Source organism: Aedes albopictus, chromosome 2 (assembly GCF_035046485.1).
Source record: "Aedes albopictus strain Foshan chromosome 2, AalbF5, whole genome shotgun sequence".
Lineage (NCBI taxonomy): Eukaryota > Metazoa > Arthropoda > Insecta > Diptera > Culicidae > Aedes > Aedes albopictus.
Genome location: NC_085137.1, coordinates 294,812,916 through 294,835,476, shown reverse-complemented (window position 1 = coordinate 294,835,476; position 22,561 = coordinate 294,812,916). Strand labels below are relative to the sequence as shown.

The 22,561-nt window shown below is 38.9% G+C and overlaps 1 protein-coding gene across 1 annotated transcript; it reads right to left on the bottom strand.

Annotated features, from left to right (window-relative positions):
* Positions 1-1,059: 1,059 nt before the first annotated feature.
* LOC109423757 (uncharacterized) lies at positions 1,060-22,289 on the bottom strand. The gene is made up of 4 exons (XM_062852106.1): positions 22,140-22,289; positions 17,083-17,327; positions 2,591-2,724; positions 1,060-2,451 (listed from the first exon to the last, which is right to left on the bottom strand). The coding sequence occupies exons 2-4, from the start codon at positions 17,289-17,291 to the stop codon at positions 2,192-2,194; spliced, it is 603 nt and encodes a 200-aa protein (XP_062708090.1). The 5' UTR covers positions 17,292-17,327; positions 22,140-22,289; the 3' UTR covers positions 1,060-2,191.
* Positions 22,290-22,561: the final 272 nt, after the last annotated feature.

Sequence of the window (22,561 nt, the reverse complement as noted above, 5' to 3'; positions counted from 1 at the left end):
TAAACAAAATATTTGGACACTGCTTAGCTGTCAAACGATTACACGATAACTACACTTAGCAAAAACACAACGGAAAACCCAATTACTTCATTTTGAGTTTTTCCACTTATGATCAGGTTTTGATGTGATTTACTCCAATGTGCGCCCATAGGGGACAAGTTTTAGGCAAAACCACGTTATTTTCAGTACCTACTTGTTTCAACTGCAATCGTTTAAATAAGAATAAAAATGCTTCTTTACATTTGAAATTACATATTTTTACTAAAAAAAATGTACAAAAACCCCAAAAAAAGATTACAAAGAATACATTTAAAAATTCCTTCGAAAATCTTTGAGAAAAAATTTCCGATAATTCCATTCAAATTTTGTTCTAATATTTTTAAGGAAACTTTTTCGACAACTCCTCTGGAAATTCCATGAACTATTCATTTGAAAATTCATAAGGTAATTCTTCTTCAATCTCTTTGGTATACTCCTCAAGAATTGCTTCAGCAATCTCTTTGTAATGTTATTCAGCATTTTTATTTTATTCGCAGACAAATTCTGGAGTTCCCATTCGTAATGCATCCGGTTTGCCATGAAATGGCAGAGCAGAAGAAATAAGCGATTCCCATATGAATTTACAAAAGCATTACCAAAAGAAATTTCTTTAAACTGCTTGACATCTCTAAAGGTATAAAAAATCGATTGAATGAAATGAACTCAAAACGCTTTTTTTATTTTGCCGTTGAACTGTACAGCTGAGTATGGAAAACAAGTCTTCTTCTTCGTGGCTCTACGATCCCACAGGAACTTGGCTTGCCTCAATTCAACTTAGTGTTCTTTGAGCGCTGCCACAGTTATTATTTGAAGGGCTTTCTTTGCCTGCCATTGAAAGAATATGTATATTGTGAGGCAAGCACAATAATGCACTGTGCATAGGGAAGTCGAGAAAAGTTCCCGACCGGAACAACCCACCGTCTCCGGATTGGCGATCCAAAACCATAACCACTAGGCTAACTGGAGACCCCAATTAAAAACGAGTATTTTCAGATATTAACGATTGAAACAGTTTCGACCTGGCGTGTAGCTAAGAACATTTAATACAGTATTTATTTTCCATTAGGGTGATAGTACGGTTACACATCAGAGTTTATTGTCTCAATGTCATTGCATTTTAGCGTTGTGCTCGAAGTGTACATTTTTATTTCGATCTTATAGTATAACAATTAGAGTAGAGTAAGATTTAAGGTTTCAGTTTTGCAGCAATGATATAGTTAGTACTTGTGTGAACATTTATCACATCAATGCTCATTATTTTTTAAGTTGTTTTTGTTAGTCTGATGAGAACAATCGAAATTATCGCGAAATACTTCCTTCGGTCTTGGTTGCGTATGCTGTCGTATGGTTTCCAAGTTTATTCAAGCATGTTTATTTTCATTATAGTTTTTGAATTACAACATTTATTCTGGAAGCAAGCTACATTTTTCAGCTCTTCTATGTCAGTAACTCTGCCTCTATTTTTTTTCGATCTTACATTATTTATTGTCCTCCACAGCAGATTTCAAATTGAAACGCCTAGGATTCACGTTTCATTAAGATGACAGAAGTTTTAGTTGTTTAAATTGTATTGTACTTATGTACTTTTGTTATGTTTCAATGGTATTTCAAATAAAAGAGCGTCCTAAGTTGCTTCAGGGAAAATAAAGAGTTCCATCATTGAATTTATAATTAAAATTGACAATCGGCAGAGCCAACTCTGTCGAAGTGGAGTTCATGCTTCTTCACCATCATTAGTAAATGGTAAAGAGAGCTGCTTGAGCAATTAATACAGAATGTTATTTGTTATAACTAATCCACTCTAACTGGATGGGGTTTGTTTATTGAGGAAATTTATTTTGATTTACACAACTATGACGGTTATTCCTCGAAAGTTACATTTGTTTGGAAGCCCTTTGATTCTAAATTCTCTTTATTTTAAGATGTAATCTATTCACCTTTGAGATAATCTCGAGAAAAAATATATTTCAGACAAAAATGTAAGTTACAACATAGTTTAATCATTCAAGGAAATCAGCGTGTAATTTCCTCCGATATGTGTTGATCTACATTTGTTACTCCTGGATCTTGTTCTGACTTTTATTAGCAAGTTTTAATTCACTCAAACTAAAAAAATAGTTCAAACTGAACAAAATAACAGCACCTTAGCACCTTAAACAAATGGTGGTAAATCACAATTGCATAATGTCCCGCCTTCACCCATTCTACACCACAAAGTACACAGATCGTCCCAGTTCGGTGTCGTGGTTTGCACGTCCGATGCCCAGCTGGCATCAGAAAAAGTTTCTCCATTGCAAGAACTGCAACCTTTGAGTTGAATGTTGGCCTCCGTGCAGAAAACACTGCACACACTGTTCCGATCGTGGACTATGTCTAAGGATGCCATCGGGTTACAATGGCATTTTGTAGCACCTGCAAAAGCAATTGTTATGTTATGGGTCAATACATTCCTTACGTCATTTCAGTAACAAATTTTGAAAACGACGTATAATCAATGCTACACCATTGATTATACGTCGTTTTCAAAATTTGTTACTGATTTGAAACTCACCTAAACCATTATTGCAAAGCGTTGGACAAATTGCAGTATGTTCTCTACTACTCAACTTGATTCTGCTGGATTCATCGGTAGCGTTCTGCTGGTGGAGGCAGAGGAACCCACAAGTGGGCCCACCGTACCCTCCGCTGAAATAAAGGCAGAAAATAAACAACGGCTTAGTGTTAAGTTTCTTGGCGTCAAATATTAAAATTATTATTTTAATTAAATAACGTTCAAATGAATGGTAGCTACCATTAACTCAAATGTTTGAAACAATACAGGATCAACAAAACCTATGGTTTTCCACCACAACATATCTTTTGAATGCCACTTTTTTAATAGAAAATGGGGGATGTAACACTCCCGATCAAAAGTTTGGGGTCACCCCCTTAAAAACGTGTCAAGCCCATATCTCCGCCAATTTCGGTCTGATTTCAAAACCCTACGTCTCATTCAAAAGATATTAAGTCAAAATAACTTTTAACATGGTTTGGGTGAAACTTTTACAAAAATATTTGTATGTAAACTTTCCAAAGTCGCCAAATTTTCTAAAAAAATGAATATAAATTTACGGCAGTGTCGCTGGAAATAGGGCACTGCATTGTTTTGATTTTGTATGGGATTTTGACGTTTCTTGGCCTTGTTGTTTACAAAATTTCTGTAAGAGTGAGGGAGAAGAAGAGGATTTCATGCAGTGCCCTATAGGGACGATCAAACTTTAAAATGAGAGCGGTAATATAACCTATTTTTTATTAGTTTTCAACTGCATTTTGCAAAACTTGGCTAAAATATCTAGGAAAAAAGTGATCATGTAAATTACCTCTTGATGTCATCGATCCAAAGTTTGGGGTCACCCCGCAAAAAGTTTGGAGTCACTTTCGTAAAACATGGGAAAATGATTTGGTAATATCATCATCATCTATAGTTTAATTCGTTTCGGTTCATTTTAAAGATAATTCATTAAATTTACATTTGATATCTTTAATTTAACGTATTCAACGATTCCATCAATACTTTTTTCAACGTTCAAAAAGTACCTATGTTTTAAAGAATTTTCTAGCATAAATATACTGTTGATAATCGCTCAAAATTTCATTCAATTCGGTTCTCTGGTCTCCGAGATATGACAGCTCAAAAATTAGTTGTCTAAAAATAGTGTTTCACGAGAACGGTTCCAGCTTCGCGAAAGATTAACCAATCGAGCTCAAAATTATGCCAAGGATGCCCATATAATAGGTTGACAAACAGTTAAAATTTGAGAATTGTTGATGCACTCTTTGAAAAGTTACAGCGTGTTGAACTTTTTTGTAAGTGAAAAAAGTTGCCTATCCCAAACATTTTGACCACCCCCTGTATATTCATTTTTTAGAAAATTTGGTAACTTGAGTTAAAAAAAACACGGACACCGTCTTCAGCCAGAGGCTGTACAGACTGAACGAAACTAACACCAAAGTCCAAAACTTGGACTTTGCTAACACTATACAAAGGACACGACACACATTACGAGCACCAGTGGATACGAGGAAGATACATTCTTGCGAAAAATTTCATCGCTCGGAGCGGGAATCGAACCCTCAACCCCATGGCATGGTACGGTTATACCACAGACAAACAGACATAGCGCTCTCACATTTCCCATCGTACACACCGTTCAAACGGTCTATTTAAAAAAAAGGTAGTTGGCCAACTGCTCACCCGTGGCGCTCGCATCGTTTTTGTTTGAGTTTGACGTTTGCCCACTACCGCCACCTAGTTGATGGATGGCCAAAATCAGTCCTTTTAGAATTGGGTTCTTCAGGGGTATTCAGATTATTTGATAATCGGATTCTCCATCCGAAAATTAGTCGAAATCCAAAATTTCATAATTTTTGGTGACCGGGAACTATTTTTAAAATGCATTTAAAAATTGTATGGGGAAATTTTTTTGTTCGGGGCGAACTGTCATTTTATCGATTAAACTGTCATTCTATCCACGGAAATTAAATTTGTTTTGTTTATTTTACCATCAAAACAAAGGAATTGAATCGCAATAAAATCACGTTATACTCAGAAATACGAGCTCTTTCGATTAGGATATAGAAAACAGCAATATTTCATTTACTAAACAACCCAATTTTTGACAACGACCAACATTTTTGAAGCACAATTTAGCACTGATTTCGAAACCGTGCTACAAAAAATTTTAAGTAGAACAGTTTTTGAGTTTTAGCTCAATATCGAGTTTTGCAATTTTTTTTTTAATATGGAATTTACTAAAATTCAAATATCTTGCGTTTTGTTCAACCAATTTCAATTCTTTTTCCATAAATTAAAAGCTGAATACAATACCATTTAATCTTCTGAATGCAGGTTTTGCGTCAGATAGATGAAATTCAAGATAATGGCGAGTTTTAGGGACGATCTCCTTAAATTTTAGCCAAATTTTCAAAAAAATATTAAGAAATATATTTTTTTCAATAAGAAAAAAACAATCTAAAAATTATTTCTCAACAATTATTTGACATTACATATGTAGGCGAGTAACAGTAAAAAAATCAGTTAAATCGGAGCATTGATTACGGAGAATGAGATGTGTGAAGTGAGCGATGTTGCTTAAAAATAGAACAAAAATCGATTTCAAATCATCAACCTTGTATGGAAAGTCGAAAAAATTTCCACTCTACTGTAATTTTTTTCCTTTGCGTTTTCGAACTCAGGGCATGATTCTACACCAAAAATGATCATCAGCTTACCGAGTTCAAAAATGCTGTAAACTAGTGTAATTAATTTGGTATTTTATGATTATATTGGACAACTACCATTCCAATAAATCATATCAACGAAACAGTTTACCAAATTCGACCACTGGGCGTTGTATGCTAGTCCGTTGTCTAGTGTCGTGCTTCCTTCAAAGAGCAAATAGCTCACTGGAAGCATTGAACGTGTCTGTGTCTTTAAAAAAAACTTGATTTCATTAGGGAAATATTTGCCGTGAACCACTGAAACACAAAAGCATCGCAGAACAGAATGGTGCGAACATTTTTGAAAAGTTTTCATTTTAATGATGTTTCTTTGATTTATTGCCACATTTGCACTCATTTAGACTTGGCCGAAATTCATTATTATCACAGTCGAATTTCGCACACGACTTCGCAGCGGCTAGTTCGCTTGAATTCGTGTCAGAGTCGTCTGCTGCACATCAGTTGAATGAAAATCAAACTTATTGTGTGAAATTTTAATGGGAAATGATAATTCAGTTGGTTATCAAATTATCACAGAAGTCGAAACATTGATGATAAACCCTATACCGTGATTTGATCACTTTTCGCAGTTTTTTGCGTCTAATTTTTGAATGTTTGTCGATATGGTTAAATTCAATGCTTTAAAACAAGTCCGACCATGGTTTTCATCAGTCAATGAATGAGGGTGAAACTTTTGCAGCGAATCATTTCATTATAAAAAATATCATTTTAAATAAAAAAAATCTAAAATTTTACTTTCGGGGTAAAATTGATCAGTCAGTGAAATGCCTTTGTAAGTGCTGAAAATAAATTTTCCATCTGAATTAATCACCCTAGGTGCGAAAAGCTATGCAAAACTGTTACAAGTTTACTAAATTATTTCAGTTTAAAGTTTAATTGTTTAATCGAAAGAAAACGCCTAAAAGTATGCAATTTTCTCACTAATCATGTTAATCAATATTGTACTTCCGAAAAAGTGCAAATTTGTGCATAAATTACATTTTTTAGGAACTTTAGATGACGAAATCGGGTTTAACGAATACTTGGCAGCTGAGAGAGAGAAGACAGCTCGCTGACAACCACGATGTTTACATTTCTTCTTCTTACTTGTTTGTTCAACTTTGGGCGCCGCACAATGGTTTGAAAATATAAAATTGGTCAAAAATGATTTTCATTTTGAGTTCGCTGCTACAAACCATGAACAAATAATGGATTCGTTGCGCTTTTTTGAGAAAACTGACCATCATTATTTTATCTTTTTTAATTACAAAGAACGGAGCCGTATTTTAAAAAGAAATTTTGGAAATTTGACCACCTTACACCATCAATGTGCGATTTTCAGTTGGGTTCGCGGTGACAGTTTGTGACAGGTCCTCCTTGACATTAAGTAGCACGCAATCGAAGCCAGCTGTCTCCTCTCTCTCAGCTTGGCAGCTAGAAACATTCATTCGAATATTCATGGCATGTGCGATACAACTACGGTAACACAAGTTTAGAAGTGTCTATGAAGATCGCCTAACACGCAGTTTCGGAAAATATTTAATTTAATACCGAAATATGTAACTAATTGGCTGTAAAACATGTAAACTCATTATTAAATTACCCTTGAGCAAGGTGATGGCCATTTTCCACAAATTGTTTTAAGTATTAAGCGTTATTTTTAACAAATAAAAATGGACCTCTCGTCGATCAATTTCACTCCACTGATCAATTTCACACGAAATCACGGTACCTATTATGTTTTGAATGAAATCGAGAATTTTGAAATCGGACGAAAATTGGCGGAAAAAATGACATGTTTTTTAGGGGGTGACCCCAAACTTTTGATCGGGAGTGTATGCATCTTAGCAATAAAAAAAAAACAAATTTTCTGTAACAAATTCAAGTCAACTACCATTCTTTTAATGGTGTTTTTAATTGAAATTTCTAGTGCCATTGATTTTATTGTGCTCATGTTGGAGTTCCAATTCGGCTTTTTTGCCGGATAATAGGTAGACAATAAACTTCATTGTTCAATAAAAGAATGCATTATATTTCGATAGTAGCTTATGGTGATTTTATTGGAAATTTTTATCAACGAAGCTTTTTCTAACCAATGCGATTTTTTCATAAAGACGGTAATTTTACACTTATTTACATATCGTTGACTGAAATTGAATTGAACACGAATTGGCACGAATTGAAAGAATCATTCACTGAAAACTGCTGGCAATTGTATTGTTGGTTTATTATTAGCTAGTGGTGTATAATCGATCAAATTTTGAACATATAGATTTCGTCTGGATGATTGGATGGATGATGATGTTTTCAGGAAATTTCGGTTGTCAGTCTGACAAACTGCTTTGTAAAATTCTGACAATTGGTTCAAGAAATTATCATTCAATCATCAGTGATCATCAACTATTCAAAAGCAGTTTTTCGTTCAAATAAAGCCACTATAGAAAATGATTTTACGTGTATTAGCTGCAGCCTTGGCACTGTATGTCTACCATGGAAGTGCAGCTCAAACAGCATCAGGTTCTACATAGTATCCAGCAGCTTCCGCCCATCTTTAGAGAAATCGGGTTCGAAACCTTACCATGATCCAATAATGTTACGCGCCAACCGATGCTGCCGAAATGCAATGGTCCACACGTTCGCTTCATAAGCGGATGGTCATGGGTTCGATCCCAGCCCCGGTACTTTGTCATTTGCTCTTCCCCCCGAGAGCGGCTTTGACCCTCTTCTGAACTGTCATAGCCAGTGTCTTAATTTGTCAAATTACAGTCATCCCAACCGACGCCCAGAGGCTCTTGCGTCGTAGAATTGTTTTTGTTTTGATTACACAAGTTTACAAAATAAAACGAAAGTCGTGAACTTCTGTCAACGACCAAAATTTTTGAAGCACAATTTAGTGCTGATTTCGAAACCGACCTTCAAAAAATTTTAAGTAGAACAGTTTTTGAGTTTTAGCTCAATATCGAGTTTTACAACTTTTCAAAATGTAATTTACTAAAATTCAAATATATTGCGTTTTGTTCAACCAATTTTAAATCTTTTTTCATCAATTGAAAGCTGAATACAATACCATTCGATCATCTGAAAACAGGTTTTGCGTCAGATTGATGAAATTCAAGATATTGGCCAGCTTAAGGGACGATCTTCTTAAATTTTAGCCAAATTCCCAATTTTTTTTGAAGAAATGTATTTTTTTCAATGAGAAAAAGCCAACTTAAAAATTCTTTCTCGACGTTTATTTGACATATCATATGTAGGCGAGTTACAGTAAAAATTTCAGCTCAATCGAAGCATTGATTACGGAGAATGAGATGTTTGAAGTGAGCGACACTGCCGTGTGCAGCATAGTTGTCCCATGTTAATAGGGATTCCCATAGAACATGGGACAACTATGCTGCACACGGCAGGACATTGCTTAAAAATAGAACAAAAATCGATTTCAAATCATCAACCTTGTATGGAAAGTCGAAAAAATTTCCGCTCTACTGTAATTTTTTTCTTTCGCGTTTTCGAACTCAGCACATGATTCTACACCAAAAATGATCATCAGCTTACCGAGTTCAAAAATGCTGTAAACTAGTGTTATCGCCTCGACAACCCCTGCGCCACTCTCTGAAGTTGAAGATGAAAAATTCATTACCTCGCTGTCTGCTGAATTTTTACCACGAACTGATATTCAAAGTCAGAATATTCATCTTCAATTGATATTTTTTGGTTTAAACCAGTGTCGCGAAGCATCAGCGTACAAGTCACAAAAAAGCTGATAAACACCAAACTTGTATCACCCTGTCTCTGCGGTTTCTGATTCGCTCTCTCTACAGTCGCTAACACCAGAAAAGACAGAATCCCATCATAGTCACCCGGTCACCCTTGTTTTGCTACAATCATCCTGACTTGGATACGGCTCATGTGAGTGTCATGACTCTCTCCGTCGCCTCAAGCAGATACACGCGCAACAGCATGTAAAACTATGCATGTGTATTATCACAAGCACGGTACTACGTCATAAATCCTATTCGTTTTGCATAGCTCGGTTTAAACGCACACATTGAGCGCACCACGCAGTTCACCCTGGCTACGGCAAACGCTCTCATTTCGCCCGTTATGCATCGTTGCTCAGAGAGATTGATTCTCTAGCAACCCGCCTGAAGCATATTCAGCAACTGCTATCGCTTCAAAGCTGCGAAGGGTGGAACCCACAACATGTTTGTCATTCCAGGCATGACATGCTATCTGGTTCGTATCACCTTGGGAAGGGTGACTCCAGAAAGCGGTTCAAGTGATTGTCTCGTGATGGTCGCGATTATTCGCAAGACTGGTTTAAACACGATTTAAAATCAAAAAGTGCTGCTGGTGCATACCATTCACTTAAAGCAAGCATAATTACTAAAATTAGGGCAACATATCGACATTTGCGTGCCCTAAATAGTCTAAAATCACAAAAAGTCATTTCCAAATTAAAAAAATCATATTCATATTCACCGAGCTCGGACTGAAGATCAAAACAGAACTTCAGCTACAGTTGATTACACTACGAAGCGTTGCTCTCATTGTCTTGCTTTCTCTTTGTCATGTTCATTCTCTGTGTCATGTTGGTGGGAGACTGCATTCGTTTATTTGTGTGCGTTTTCGCACTGATTGAACATCATTGGGCTGATTTTTTTAGGCACTGGTCATAGCTCTAGAACCCGGATAATTGGATATCGGCGAAATGGCAATTCATAATGGACCCTCAATCGGACTGGAAAAAGGAACAGCAGCCAAACATCAACGTCTTCGTGCTCATCGTTCTACCATGATAGGGTAGAAAGTGAAAGCAGCGCAACGGCAACCAGTTCGATACAGTTAGAATAGAATAGAATACATTTAGGCGCTGCACAAAAGTGTAAGTTCAGCTTCCAATTGGAATCGCTCACGTAGTGCCCTAGTGGTCAAAAGAGCTGTAAATTAGGTTAAGTGGTTAAGAATAAAAAAAACTGAATGCTGTCGTGGGCAAGATTCCGAAAGGTGATAATTAAATCGACCACATCTGCATCTGCCGAAAATTGATACGGAGCCTTCTTGATGTGCGGGACAAACGTACCGCTGGAATAGCGTCCAACCATCATCTTCTAATCGGCGAGATCCGGCTGCGAATTGCTAGGATCCATCGACAGGAGTAGAAAATCGGGCGCCGGTTCAACACACGCCGACTGGAAGACGCTGCGGTGAAAGAGTCATTTGTCGAGGAGCTGGAGAACCGTGCTGCGGATATTCCGGAAGGTGGAAGCATAGAAGATCAATGGAGCGCCATCAAGAACACCTTCATCGCAACTGGCGAGGATAATTCAGGTGAGCAACTTACCCAGAGGAAGCAGTGGATCACAGATGACACATGAAGGAAGATAGAGGAGCGAAGAAAAGGCCAAAGCCGCGATAGAGCAAGCGGAAACGCGAGGAGCCAAAGCCGTAGCCCGTCAGCGCTATTCGGCTCTCGAGAAGGAACTGAAACGCTGTTGTAAACGGGATAAGATAGTGTGGGTGGACCCTAGCCGACGAAGGCGAGAAAGCCGCAAATACCGGCGACATCCGTCTCCTCTACGATATATCACGTCACCTTAGTGGGACTAAGATGAATGCTACGATGCCCGTGAAAGACACGTCTGGGCAACTATTGACCGACCCGACTGACCAGCAGAAACGCTGGCTCGAGCACTTCGGGAACCTTTTTTCAAGTGTCGTCTACGCCACCAACATCTCAGCATAATCAACCAAGAGTTTGACGGATAACCCGTGCGAACACCGAAGCAAACGTATGGGAAACCGCTACATTTCCGGTCGAATGGATGAAAGGCGTCATAGTAGAGGTACCCAAAAAGGGTGACCTGACTGTATGCGATAATTGGCGGTGCATCATGTTACTGTGTATCGTTCTTGAAGTCCTCTGCAAAGTGCTCTTAAACCGGATGCAGGAGAAGATTGACGCAACTCTCCGACGGCAGTATCGGCCATCATGTGGGGCGTGATATCATCTTGGAGCAATTAATTTAATTTCAAGAGTCTCTCTACCTGGTGTTCGTTGATTACGAAAGCTTTTGATCGTGGGGAGCTCTCAGGCGCAAGGGTGTCCCTGAGAAAATCATCGGCCTCGTTGAAGCACAGTATGAGGCTTTTTGTGCAGAGTACTGCATAACGGTGTCTTGTCCAATTTCATTTAGTGAATCAAGGATGTATGCTATCACCGCTACTGTTCCTCATCGCAGTCGTTGAGCTCCTGGTAGGTGAGATTGATCGTAAACCAAATCGTGGATTGCTGTGGCAGCCCATTACCATGGAGCACCTAAATGACATCGAACTGGCTCACTGCTCTCTTAGTTCAACAGCGCTCTGACATGCAGAGTTAGCTCGATGATCTTGTCGATCGCTCTTCAGTGGCTAGTCTAATTACCATCAACGTCAACAAGATCGAACCTTTGAGAATGTTGAAAGCTTCCAATAAATTTATAGCCAAATGGCGGTCGATGATGGTTCTAAGATCAACATGGGTGCACGAATCGAGAAGGAGAGGATTCCTTTTGCGAGTTTAAAAAAATGTATGGAAAAACAATCAGATTGGTCGACGCATCAAAATCCGAATGATCTCAAACGTTAAATCTGTGCTGCTGTACGCCCGTGGTGGTAGGTACGTTGTGTGTATCAGTGGAGAGCACTCAACGGCAGCTGGTCTTTATCAATAGATGCCTGCGGTATATAACTCGTGCAAGGTGGCCTCACAATTGGATCAACCAATCGTTAGAATGGAACCTAGCAGAACATCGTAGCAGAGGCAGGCCCAGAGTTTCTGGCGACTGAATAAAAGAAATCGTTAGAAATTAGACCTGGCCACAAGTCAAGGCGATTGCGGACAATCGCTCAGGATGGACAAGTTTATTCTGAAAATTTATATTTGTATGACAATAAATTTATTATTTTTTTGTTTTTGATTCGTCATTCGCCTGTATCCGGGAAGCGAATTTACATTTTTTAATCATTGAAAATGCATAGATTGGTCACCCTTCAGAAGTCATTGTTTCTATTGCATTGAATGTCAACAATTTACAAATTTTAAAATTTCCTCCAATCATTCTATCATAGTAAAAAAGTCTAATGTAGTTGAATATGCTCTAATATTATTTTGCTTGAATTTACACAGAAAAATAAATGATCAACGAAAAAAAAAATAAAACATTTCAACGATAATCATAAAATCTCAAAATGTTTTCATCCTCAAAAAATGTATCTTAAATAGGCTTCCAGGAAAACATATAAAAGTGTAGGGATTTTCAAAAATAAAAATTGGAAAAATCAAAAACATATATAGCCTATATCCGCAATAATCGGGACACATAAGTACGGCTGTTACTCTCCAGTTAATCGGTGAAATTGTTCAATAGGAAATGCTGAAAACTCTTTGGTGTATGTTTATTATTTGTGCCAAATTTTATAAAAATCGGTGCAGTACTTTTAACTGTAGCCCAAAAACAAAAAGAATTATATTGTGCCATATTTGTTCGAGATGGTTTAAACTTCAACGTTAAGAAGAACACGATGGATAACGGATATCATCATGTAGCGGTAGAACTTCTGGCTTCTTCTGGTCGTGTTTTAGTCCATGGCATTTACCGTCCGCCTGGCTATGATGTCAACAGCTTTTTTAATCACGTTGAGAATATAGTATCTTCGGGGGACTCCCAGTTGCCTTGCTTTTTACTGGGCGATATGAATATTGCTGTGAATGATTTGGAATCTCAAGGGACACAACGTTATCTACAACTGTTGACATCTTATAATATGATCGTGACAAACACACACATTACGCGTCCAGCCAGCAATAATTTGCTCGATCATGTTATCACACAATCAGATATCTCCGATCGTATCAAAAACTATACAATCGATTGCAGTCTTAGCGACCACCGCTATGTACTGACACAATTCACTACAAAAATGAGCAAGACCAGTAAAACGCTAACTAAAACCCTGGTTAACCACCGATTGGTGAATTCGGACTTCCAAACGTTTCTACAGTCATCTGAATTCAGTTCATTCGACCCTAACGATCGTATATCGCTTATTACCGATAAATATTCTCAACTAGTGAACAGATTTTCGACCACAATATCGGTAGAGGTTAAGGTAAAGCCCAACACCTGCCCTTGGTACAACTTTGACATCTGGAAACTAAGTAAAATCTCCAACAACCTTTTTCAAAGATGGAAACGAGACAGGCTAAATACGCGTCTGAAAAGTCTTTTAGAACACGCGAACCACAAGCTAACCAACGCTAAGCGTCTTGCTAAATCAGCATATTATCGGAAAATTTTCGCCTCGAACAACCCCAAACATCTTTGGAGCAAAATAAACGAACTAATTGGAAATACATCGGGAAAGGACAAGTCTCCAGTTCTTGAAGCTGACGGAATCGAAAGCACCAACCCTGCTGATGTCGGACAAATCTTCAATGCCTTCTTTTCATCTGTTGGGGAGAATATTGCAAGCAACCTGGTATCAGACGGAAACATCAACAAATTCAACATCTAATAGATCAATGTTTATACGACCAACGTCTCAAATGGAAGTTTATAACATCATCTCCGGATTAGATGTATCCAAGGCTACTGGAATAGATGGTTTCTCGGTTATGGCACTGAAACAAAATAGTGTAGCATTGTCTGCTATATTATGCGATTGTTTCAATGACAGCGTTTCATTGGGTACATACCCGAAATGTCTCAAAACGGCACTCGTGTTTCCTGTCTTCAAGGGAGGTAATCCAAAGGATCCAACGAACTATCGACCGATATCTGTTCTATCATCAATCAACAAGGTTTTTGAGAAAATTCTATCCTTGCGGTTAAATAGTTTCATGGATGTTACTGGATTGCTATACCACCGTCAATTCGGATTTCGTCAAGGGTCGTCAACTGAGGTGGCAGTATTAGAATTGGTTGATGATATTGCTTGCTCAATCGATCGTAAAATGTGTGCTGCAACAGTGTTTTTAGATCTCTCAAAAGCATTTGACACCATAAATCATCGAATCCTGTTGCAAAAGCTGGATGCATATGGAGTCCGCGGTTCTGCTAATGACCTTCTACGCAGCTATTTAACTGATCGCAATAGACAAGTAGTGGTATCTGGAATTAGAAGCCCACCCTGTGCTATTACGTGTGGTGTACCGCAAGGTAGCAACCTCGGGCCTTTATTATTTTTGATATACGTCAACGACATAGCGAGGTTGAATCTGAAAGGAAGGCTGAGACTTTTTGCGGATGATACAGCAATTTCTTACGAGGCCAGTAATGCTAATGAGCTGAACCAATGCATGTCAACCGATCTACAAAAGGTAATGGAGTATCTGGAGAACAATCTTTTGGCGTTAAACCTACAAAAAACCAAAATGATGCTTTTTGGAGTCAACGATGCCCAGCGCCGACCTGTATTGAGAATTAGAGGAGTCATAATTGAAGAAGTTGACCGTTTCAAATACTTAGGCGTGCTCATTGATAACCTTTTGAAATGGGACCTCCACATCCGTGACATAGTTGCCAAGTGTGCATCATTGTGCGGGATACTACGGAAACTTTCATCGTTTGTGCCTCGTCACGTCCTTTTGAAGATGTACTACGCCTTCATCCATTGCCGATATCAGTACGGTATATCTGTTTGGGGTTCTTCGTACAACACGTTTTTGAAGGAGATACAAGTACAGCAGAATCGGTGCGTGAAATCCATTTATAAATTACCATTTCTTCAACCTACAAACACTCTGTACAGCGCAATGGATCACAACATTCTTCCAGTTGTCGGGTTATATACCATGAAGGCTGGAGTAACAATGTTCAAGATTATCAACAACGAGAATCTTCACCACAATTGGAGTTTTAATGCAGCTAGCCATGAACATCAAACCAGACAAGCTCATCTGCTACAGCGTAGTGGGTTTAGAACAGAAATAGGAAGAAGAAGATTTGTGAATATAGGTCCAAGTGTTTTTAATCAAATACCGGATAGCATTAAGAATTCTGCATCGATTAGTTTGTTTAAAAAAGGTATGGCGAATCACATTAAAAACAATATCAATAACTTTATTATACATTAGTAGATAGATAACAATAGCTAGTTCAACCAACTGCTTAAACGACCCTTTAAAAGAACATAAGTTCATTAGGAATCGTGTAAACTAGACTGCTTCAATACTTTGTGAAATAAATGAAATGAAATGAAATGAAAAATATTCAAGAATTTTGTACAACCATGATCAATTTTCGTCTGCATGACAGATGGTTCTTTTGAGCTACAGTCCAAAGCACAGGAAGGATTTTGATAAAATTTGATAAGCAGTTATGATACTTATAAAGACACTTTCTTGCATTATTTCATCAACTTCGATCAACTGGTTTGAAAGCTACTGGTGTTGATAGGGGAGTGTGTTAGTGAAAATTTTTCGTGTATCGCATATGAATGTATGCATATTCATAACTTTTGAATATCTCTGTCAATTTTCATAAAATTCTCATAAAAGATAGTTGATTATGTATATTTCATGCCTGCAAAAATTCACGATTATTGGAAAAGTACTTGCAACAGTACAATCGAAAAAATAAGGGGTGCTCACTAATTGCTGTATAAGGGGTCAAAATCACGTTTAGTCCCAATATATGGTATCAAATTGTTGATAGTGCACCGATTTTTTTTTTTTTGAAATTTTGCCTATGCAAGAAACGTATATAGGGAGGTTTGTATTCACAATTTTAGCTGTTTCATTCGCCAAATTAAAAAGTTACAACTTTGAAAAGCTAAACTAGGGTCTGTACAAAATTTAATTGCATACGTTCTACTGTTTCATAGCTGCAATAAAAAGTATTGCATCGATCCAAATGAAATTTTGCAGGTTAAATTTACACATCTGAAGATGTTCTCGTGGAAAATTTGAGCAATTTTAGTGTATCCATTGCAGAGTTACAGCCGTATTTCAGTGTCCCGATTATTGCGGATACAGGCTTTATTCACAAAATCGCAAATTTGGGCACAAGATTGGGCTATTCTAATCGGCTTATATTAATTATTTTATGTATTAGTTAATATTGTAAATATCTAGAATCGCTCTTGTTTTATGTAGAATAGCCCAATCTTTTCCAAATTTTTAAGCTAAATGATCAACTTAAAGCTTTACAAAACATTTTTGGTAAGTGAAAATTTCGCCTATCTTGATCATTATGTCTGTCCCTTGTATATATGGCAGGTATTTCACTTCAATTCCTAGTTTTCTAATTTGAAAATCTGAATCCGAGACATTTTTTATAATTTTTGTTTTGAAATCAAAACATTATTAACGACTAATCGATGCGATGTTCCAACGATATTGAAGACGCGATGATTGCTCTTAAATGATATTCAATTATCGAATTGAATTCAAATGCCAAATATTTCATATGAGCATATATATTTTTTACTGTGTATCAGGAACTACAATCAATCAACCCCACACTCATCCTAATGACATTATCACACAAATTAAAAACACTTCACCACACATGTTAAAAGGGTAGCACACTTTCCGGATGCATAACTTTTCCTATTTAGATATCACTGAATCATTTATCATTTACAGCCGGTCCCAATTATCCATGCCAGAAGCAGACACTGTTGTGGATTGCCCAAAGAGCATATATAACTTTGCATAACGTTTTTTTTTCTTCTCACTAGTGTCACATGATAGCTCACAGAAGAAAAATGTCCTTCTAGCAGTATTCGGTTTAAACTCACCCACAGAGATGTTGGCAGGTCAGCTTCCAGTTCACGACTACACTTTTTCCGGCCAAATCATTACTTTTACCGGTCGAGGTCGGCACTTTCAATGATTCAGGCAATGATGCTGGGTTCTGCTGTGTTGGTGCGATGAATGTATCCTGTGCGAAAACAGCCTCCAACGTCAGGACATGCGCAATCAGCAGCAGAAGGATTTTCCACAGCATGGTCGCCGTTGTTCCACGGGGGTTGGGGTTGGCTGCCTGAAAGAAAACATATGTGCACGTGCTGAATGTTCAATGTTGTAAATAACGGCGGGAAATGAGAAGGCGTGGATAATTCGATTTAATTAAAGCGCCTACAAAGTGTAGAGACTGGAGAGACTTTTAGCGGGGTGACATTCCGGTAGAAAGTCAATGAGTTGGGAATGGATTATGGTGGCATTCGGGAGCAAAATGTTAGTCTTCAGCTTAAAAGGTAATGTGTTTTAAGCATATGACTGGAAATATTGATTTTGTTTTGATTTTTTGGAGATTTTTATGCATTGTATTCAATTCGACGTTGCAATTCCTAAAACTGTAAGATTATTGTAAATAGCCAAATCGCTGCTTTTTTTTTGGTGCTTTCCTCTCAATTTAATCATATTTCCATAGGAAGGTAAATCAAACTTAAAAAATCCATTTCAATAATTTATTCTTCAAGTATTTTTCTAACCTGCCACCTGCCTAATGCACTAGGTTAAAAAAAAAGCTCGCTGATGCAGTGCACGATTTGGGTAAACAATGACTCTAATGCACAAGGAGGATAAATATGATGTGGGGTCATTTGGACGAGAGTTTCTATTTTTGGCACTTCCCGCTACTTGTCTATTTCATAGCAATACAATTCAGCATTTTTGCATTCTTTAATTGAAATTTGCATAGCTGAGTCTACTATTTTGCCGAATCCAAAAGGATGAGATTTTCATTGAAACTTAAAGGTTCATATACTTTAAATTTACAAGACTTGTAATATTTTAAAAGTTTTTGGCTTAGGTTTAGTGTTGGGCACGCTTGCCGTTACACATTTCTGACAAACATAAGCTTAGCTTTTAGCGCGAAACAACGGACAAGAATTGGAACTTGGAATGTATTAACCCTAGCCCAGCAGGGTAAACTGGCACAACTAGCCAATGAGGCATGCCGTATGAAGTTTGAGATCCTAGGGCTGTGCGAAGTCCGTTGACCGAACTTTGGAGAACACAGATTCGGGTCGGGTCAAATTCTGCTATGCTCTGGCCTACGAGGTGAACACGCTCCTCGCCACCATAGAGTTGGTTTCCTGCTCAGCGCTCACGCCTACGCTGCGCTTATGAAGTGGGAACCTATTAATGAGAGAATAACTGTAGCCAGACTCGGAACACGTGTTCGAAACCTTACCATGATTCAATGTTACGCGCCAACCGAAGCTGCCGAATTGCAAGATAAAGAGAACTTTTACAGTCAACTGAATGCTGTCGTGGACAAGACTCCGAAAGGTGATATAAAGATCCTCATGGGCGACTTCAACGCGAAGGTTGGTTCCGACAACTCGGACTATGAGCACGTCATGGGACGCCATGGTCTCGGAGAAATGAGCGAAAACGGAGAGCTGTTTGCAGAGTTTAGTGGCAACAATGACATGGTGATTGGGGGATCGCTCTTTCCTCATCGACCTGTGCACAAAGTGACATGGGTTTCCCGTGATGGCGTCACGGAAAAACAAATCGACCACATCTGCATCAGCCGAAAATGAAGACGGAGTCATGTGCGGAACAAACGCAGCGCCGACATTGCGTCCGATCATTATCTCCTTATCAGTGAGATCCGACTGCGCATTGCTAGGATCCATCGACAGGAGAAAATCGGGCGTCGGTTCAAAACAACCCGGGTGGAAGACGTTGCGATGAAAAGCAGTGGACCACAGATAATAGCTGGAGGAAGATAGAGGAGCGAAGGAACGCCAAAGCCGCGATAGAGCGAGCGAAAAAACGAGGAGCCAAAGCCGTAGCCCATCAGTGCTATTCGGCTCTCGAGAAGGAAGTGAAACGTTCACGTAGACGGGACAAAAGAGCGTGGGCGTATTCCCTAGCTGACGAAGGCGAGAAAGCCGCAAACACCGGCGACATCCCGACTGGAAAATGATATCAAGTTCATATCATATTGTGTTATGATGTTATACCATTTTTCTATAACTAATTATGCAGGATGATGTTAAAATAACTAAAATTGTAGCAAAAAGTGCATTGGTCTTATCAAGATTATAACCTATTTTGTTATAATCATATCAAAATAATAACCAAATATGATATGAATTTTAGCTTCAGGATTACTAGTTTCTATTAGAATTTGATATAATTTTGTAACATTATTTTTCAAATGCCGAAGACTCAAAACTAAATTATAATGCAATAAGTTATCAAACAACATTTATAACATAATGTGATATAATTGAGCTATAGTATTTTGAAAACACCAAGGATGTTGAACATGATATTGATTATATCCCAATGAGTTATAAATATCATGGTTTGTTAGGATTATGTTATGTTTTTGTTACAATTTTCTAGTCGGGAACCGTCTCCTCTAAGATGTTTTACGTCGCCTTAGTGGGACTAAGATGAATGCCACGATGCCCGTTAAAGCCACGTCTAGACAGTTACTGACCGACCCGGCTGACCAGTTGAAACGCTGGTTCGAGTACTTTGGAAACCTTTTTCAAGAGTCGGTCACGCCATCAACATCTCAGCATGATCTGCCAAGGGTACGTAGCATGAAATCGAACAGGGCCCCAGGGGTCGATCGCATATCAGCTAAGATACTCAAAGCTGACCCCATTGTATCCGCACAAGTGCTGCATCAATTATTCTGCAACATATGGGAAACCGCGACATTTCCGGCCGACTGGATGCAAGGCGTCTTAGTAAAGGTACCCAAAAAGGGTGACCTTACTGTATGCGATAATTGGCGGGGCATTATGTTACTGTGCATCGTTCTCAAAGTCCTCTGCAAAGTGATCCTTAACCGGATACAGGAGAAGATTGATGCAACTCTCCGACGGCAGCAAACAGGATTCCGTGCCGGACGATCCTGTGTGGACCGAATTGTCACGCTCCGTATCATCCTGGAGCAAATCAATGAATTTCAAGAGCCTCTCTACCTGGTGTTCATTGATTACGAAAAAGCTTTAGACCGTCTCAATCACGGAAACATGTGGGAAGCCCTCAGGCGCAAGGGTCTTGCGGCCTCATTGAAGCACAGTACAGGGCATTTTCGTGCCCGATCCCATCCGGGTCGTTGCTGGAGTGAGGCAAGGATGTATACTACCATCGCTACTGTTTCTCAGTGTAATTGACGAGATCCTGGTAGGAGCGAATGACCGTGAACCAAATCGTAGATAGCTTCGGCAGCCCATTACCATGGAGCACCTAAATAACTTCGAACTGGCTGATGTCGTTGCTCTCCTAGCTCAACAGCGCTATGATATGCAGAGCAATCGCTATGATCTTGCAAATCGCTCCTTAGCGGCAGGTCTATACCATCAACGTCAACAAGACCAAATCGTTGGATGTAAACACGGTCAACCCTTTCAGCTTTACGGTAGCTGGGCAATCAGTGGATAATGTTGAAAGCTTCCAATATCTTGGTAGCCAAATGGCGGCTGATGGCGGCACCAAGATCGACATAGATGCACGGATCAAGAAGGCGAGGGCTGCTTTTGCGAGTTCAAGAAATGTATGGGAAAACAACCAGATCAGTCGACGCACCAAAATCCGAATTTTACGCCAGAGAAACCTGGACTTGTATCAGTGGAGAACACTCAACGGCTGCAGATCTTCATCAATAGATGCCTGCGGTATATAATTCGTATATGGTGGCCCTAGTGATGGCCTCACAATTAGATCCCCAATGTGGAGCTCCATCGTCGATGTCATCAAAAGTCGATAGCGACAGAAATTCGGGAGCGAAAGTGGAGGTTGGTCGGCCACACTATACGCAGGGGCGGAAACGAAATCTGCAAGCCAGCGTTAGATTGGAACCCAGCAGAACATTGCAGTAGAGGCAGACCCAGGCTCATGGTGGCGCAGCCTCAACAACGAAATCAAGCAAGTCGACAGAAATTTGACCTGCCATCGGTCAAGGCGATGGCTGACAATCGCCCAGGATGGAAATCTTTTAATTCGGTCCTCTGCACCTTTCTATTGAGATGGAAAAGTTCAATTTGAACTTCTAGTCTTCGAACTTTTGATGGACAAACATAATTTAATGGTAACGGTTACGAGAACTATCGGTTAGCCGTTAAATTGTGTTCACCTCCCAATTACTCGAAAACTAAGAGTTCAATTTGAACATTTTCCATCTCAATCCCATTTACAAATGGGAGAACAATGATAGTGAATTTTTCAATGACCTTTGCGCAAATAGAAGCAAATGTTTGATAGAAATACATTATCGATTAACGGCAAGCGTGCCCACCACTGCTTAGGTTTAACACAAACATCTTCTTAGCAGTATCTTTAAAGCTTCTACCTAACAGAATATGAGGAAATTGAACTGCTTTGCTGCTCTCAGGTACTTCCAGCCGAAATGTGCAAGAATAAGGACGGGAGCCTCTTGGTTGGCCATCGTGATGTAATCGAAAGGTGAGAGCAGTACTTCGATGAACACCTGAATGACGCAGGGAACACAAGCACTAATCCGGCAGCGGTGAAATCACAATGTCATCATGGCGAATGATAGGAACCTATCAAATCCTTCGCTGAGTGAAGCTAAGGATGTCAGGAAAAACTCAACGACTAATACGGTAGGTAGCTGGCGAAGATGGTATTTCAGCTAGGCTCTGCCAGTTAGTCCCAGAAATGAGTTTATAGTGCGATGTAATGAAAATTGAGTCGTTTGATTTGCAATTTTGTACTTCCATCTATATGACGTTATTATGTCAAAAGCATGTTCACTTCTACCTAAAGCTTCAATCACTATCCAGAGGGTCTCGTAAAATGTATGTTTCTATATCACTTTCAAAAATACGAAACTTATAGTCAAATACAAAGATATCACCTTTTCACTCGTGAAAAAATAGTGTAGCAAATGCGCAGCGCCAGCACCGTCAACTTCCGAATCCGATCTTTAACCGATCCCGAATAAATGCAAACTAAATGGAAGTGCCCGTTTACGGTATAATTTTGTTCTCTCTCCCCATCCACCGGATTAAAGTGGCAATATTTTGTATCTGAGATATGGGGTGCCCATATCTCTTGTCAGTACGGATAGCAAAACGCGACATGATTTGATAATGCATGAAACGCGAGCAAACTCTCTCTCGAAGCTCACTGGATTAAATCGATAGAGTCAGCAGTTGGCTCAATATACGTAAACCAGCGCGGTTTATTGGCATGCGTAATAAAACCTGCAATCTGCTAAAATCAGTATTATTTTTTCAGGTAGGTAAGTAATACGACCCCCTATCATGGTACCATCTG

What these genes read in the sequence shown, in the direction of transcription:
- LOC109423757 (XM_062852106.1), bottom strand. Translation starts at nt 17,291, where the DNA reads ATGCTGTGGAAAATCCTTCTGCTGCTGATTGCGCATGTCCTGACGTTG. An exon ending in ACCTGCCAACATCTCTGTGG is followed by an intron (nt 2,725 to 17,082) that starts GTGAGTTTAAAC and finishes CCTTTATTTCAG; the next exon opens with CGGAGGGTACGGTGGGCCCA. An exon ending in GCTTTGCAATAATGGTTTAG is followed by an intron (nt 2,452 to 2,590) that starts GTGAGTTTCAAA and finishes TTGCTTTTGCAG; the next exon opens with GTGCTACAAAATGCCATTGT.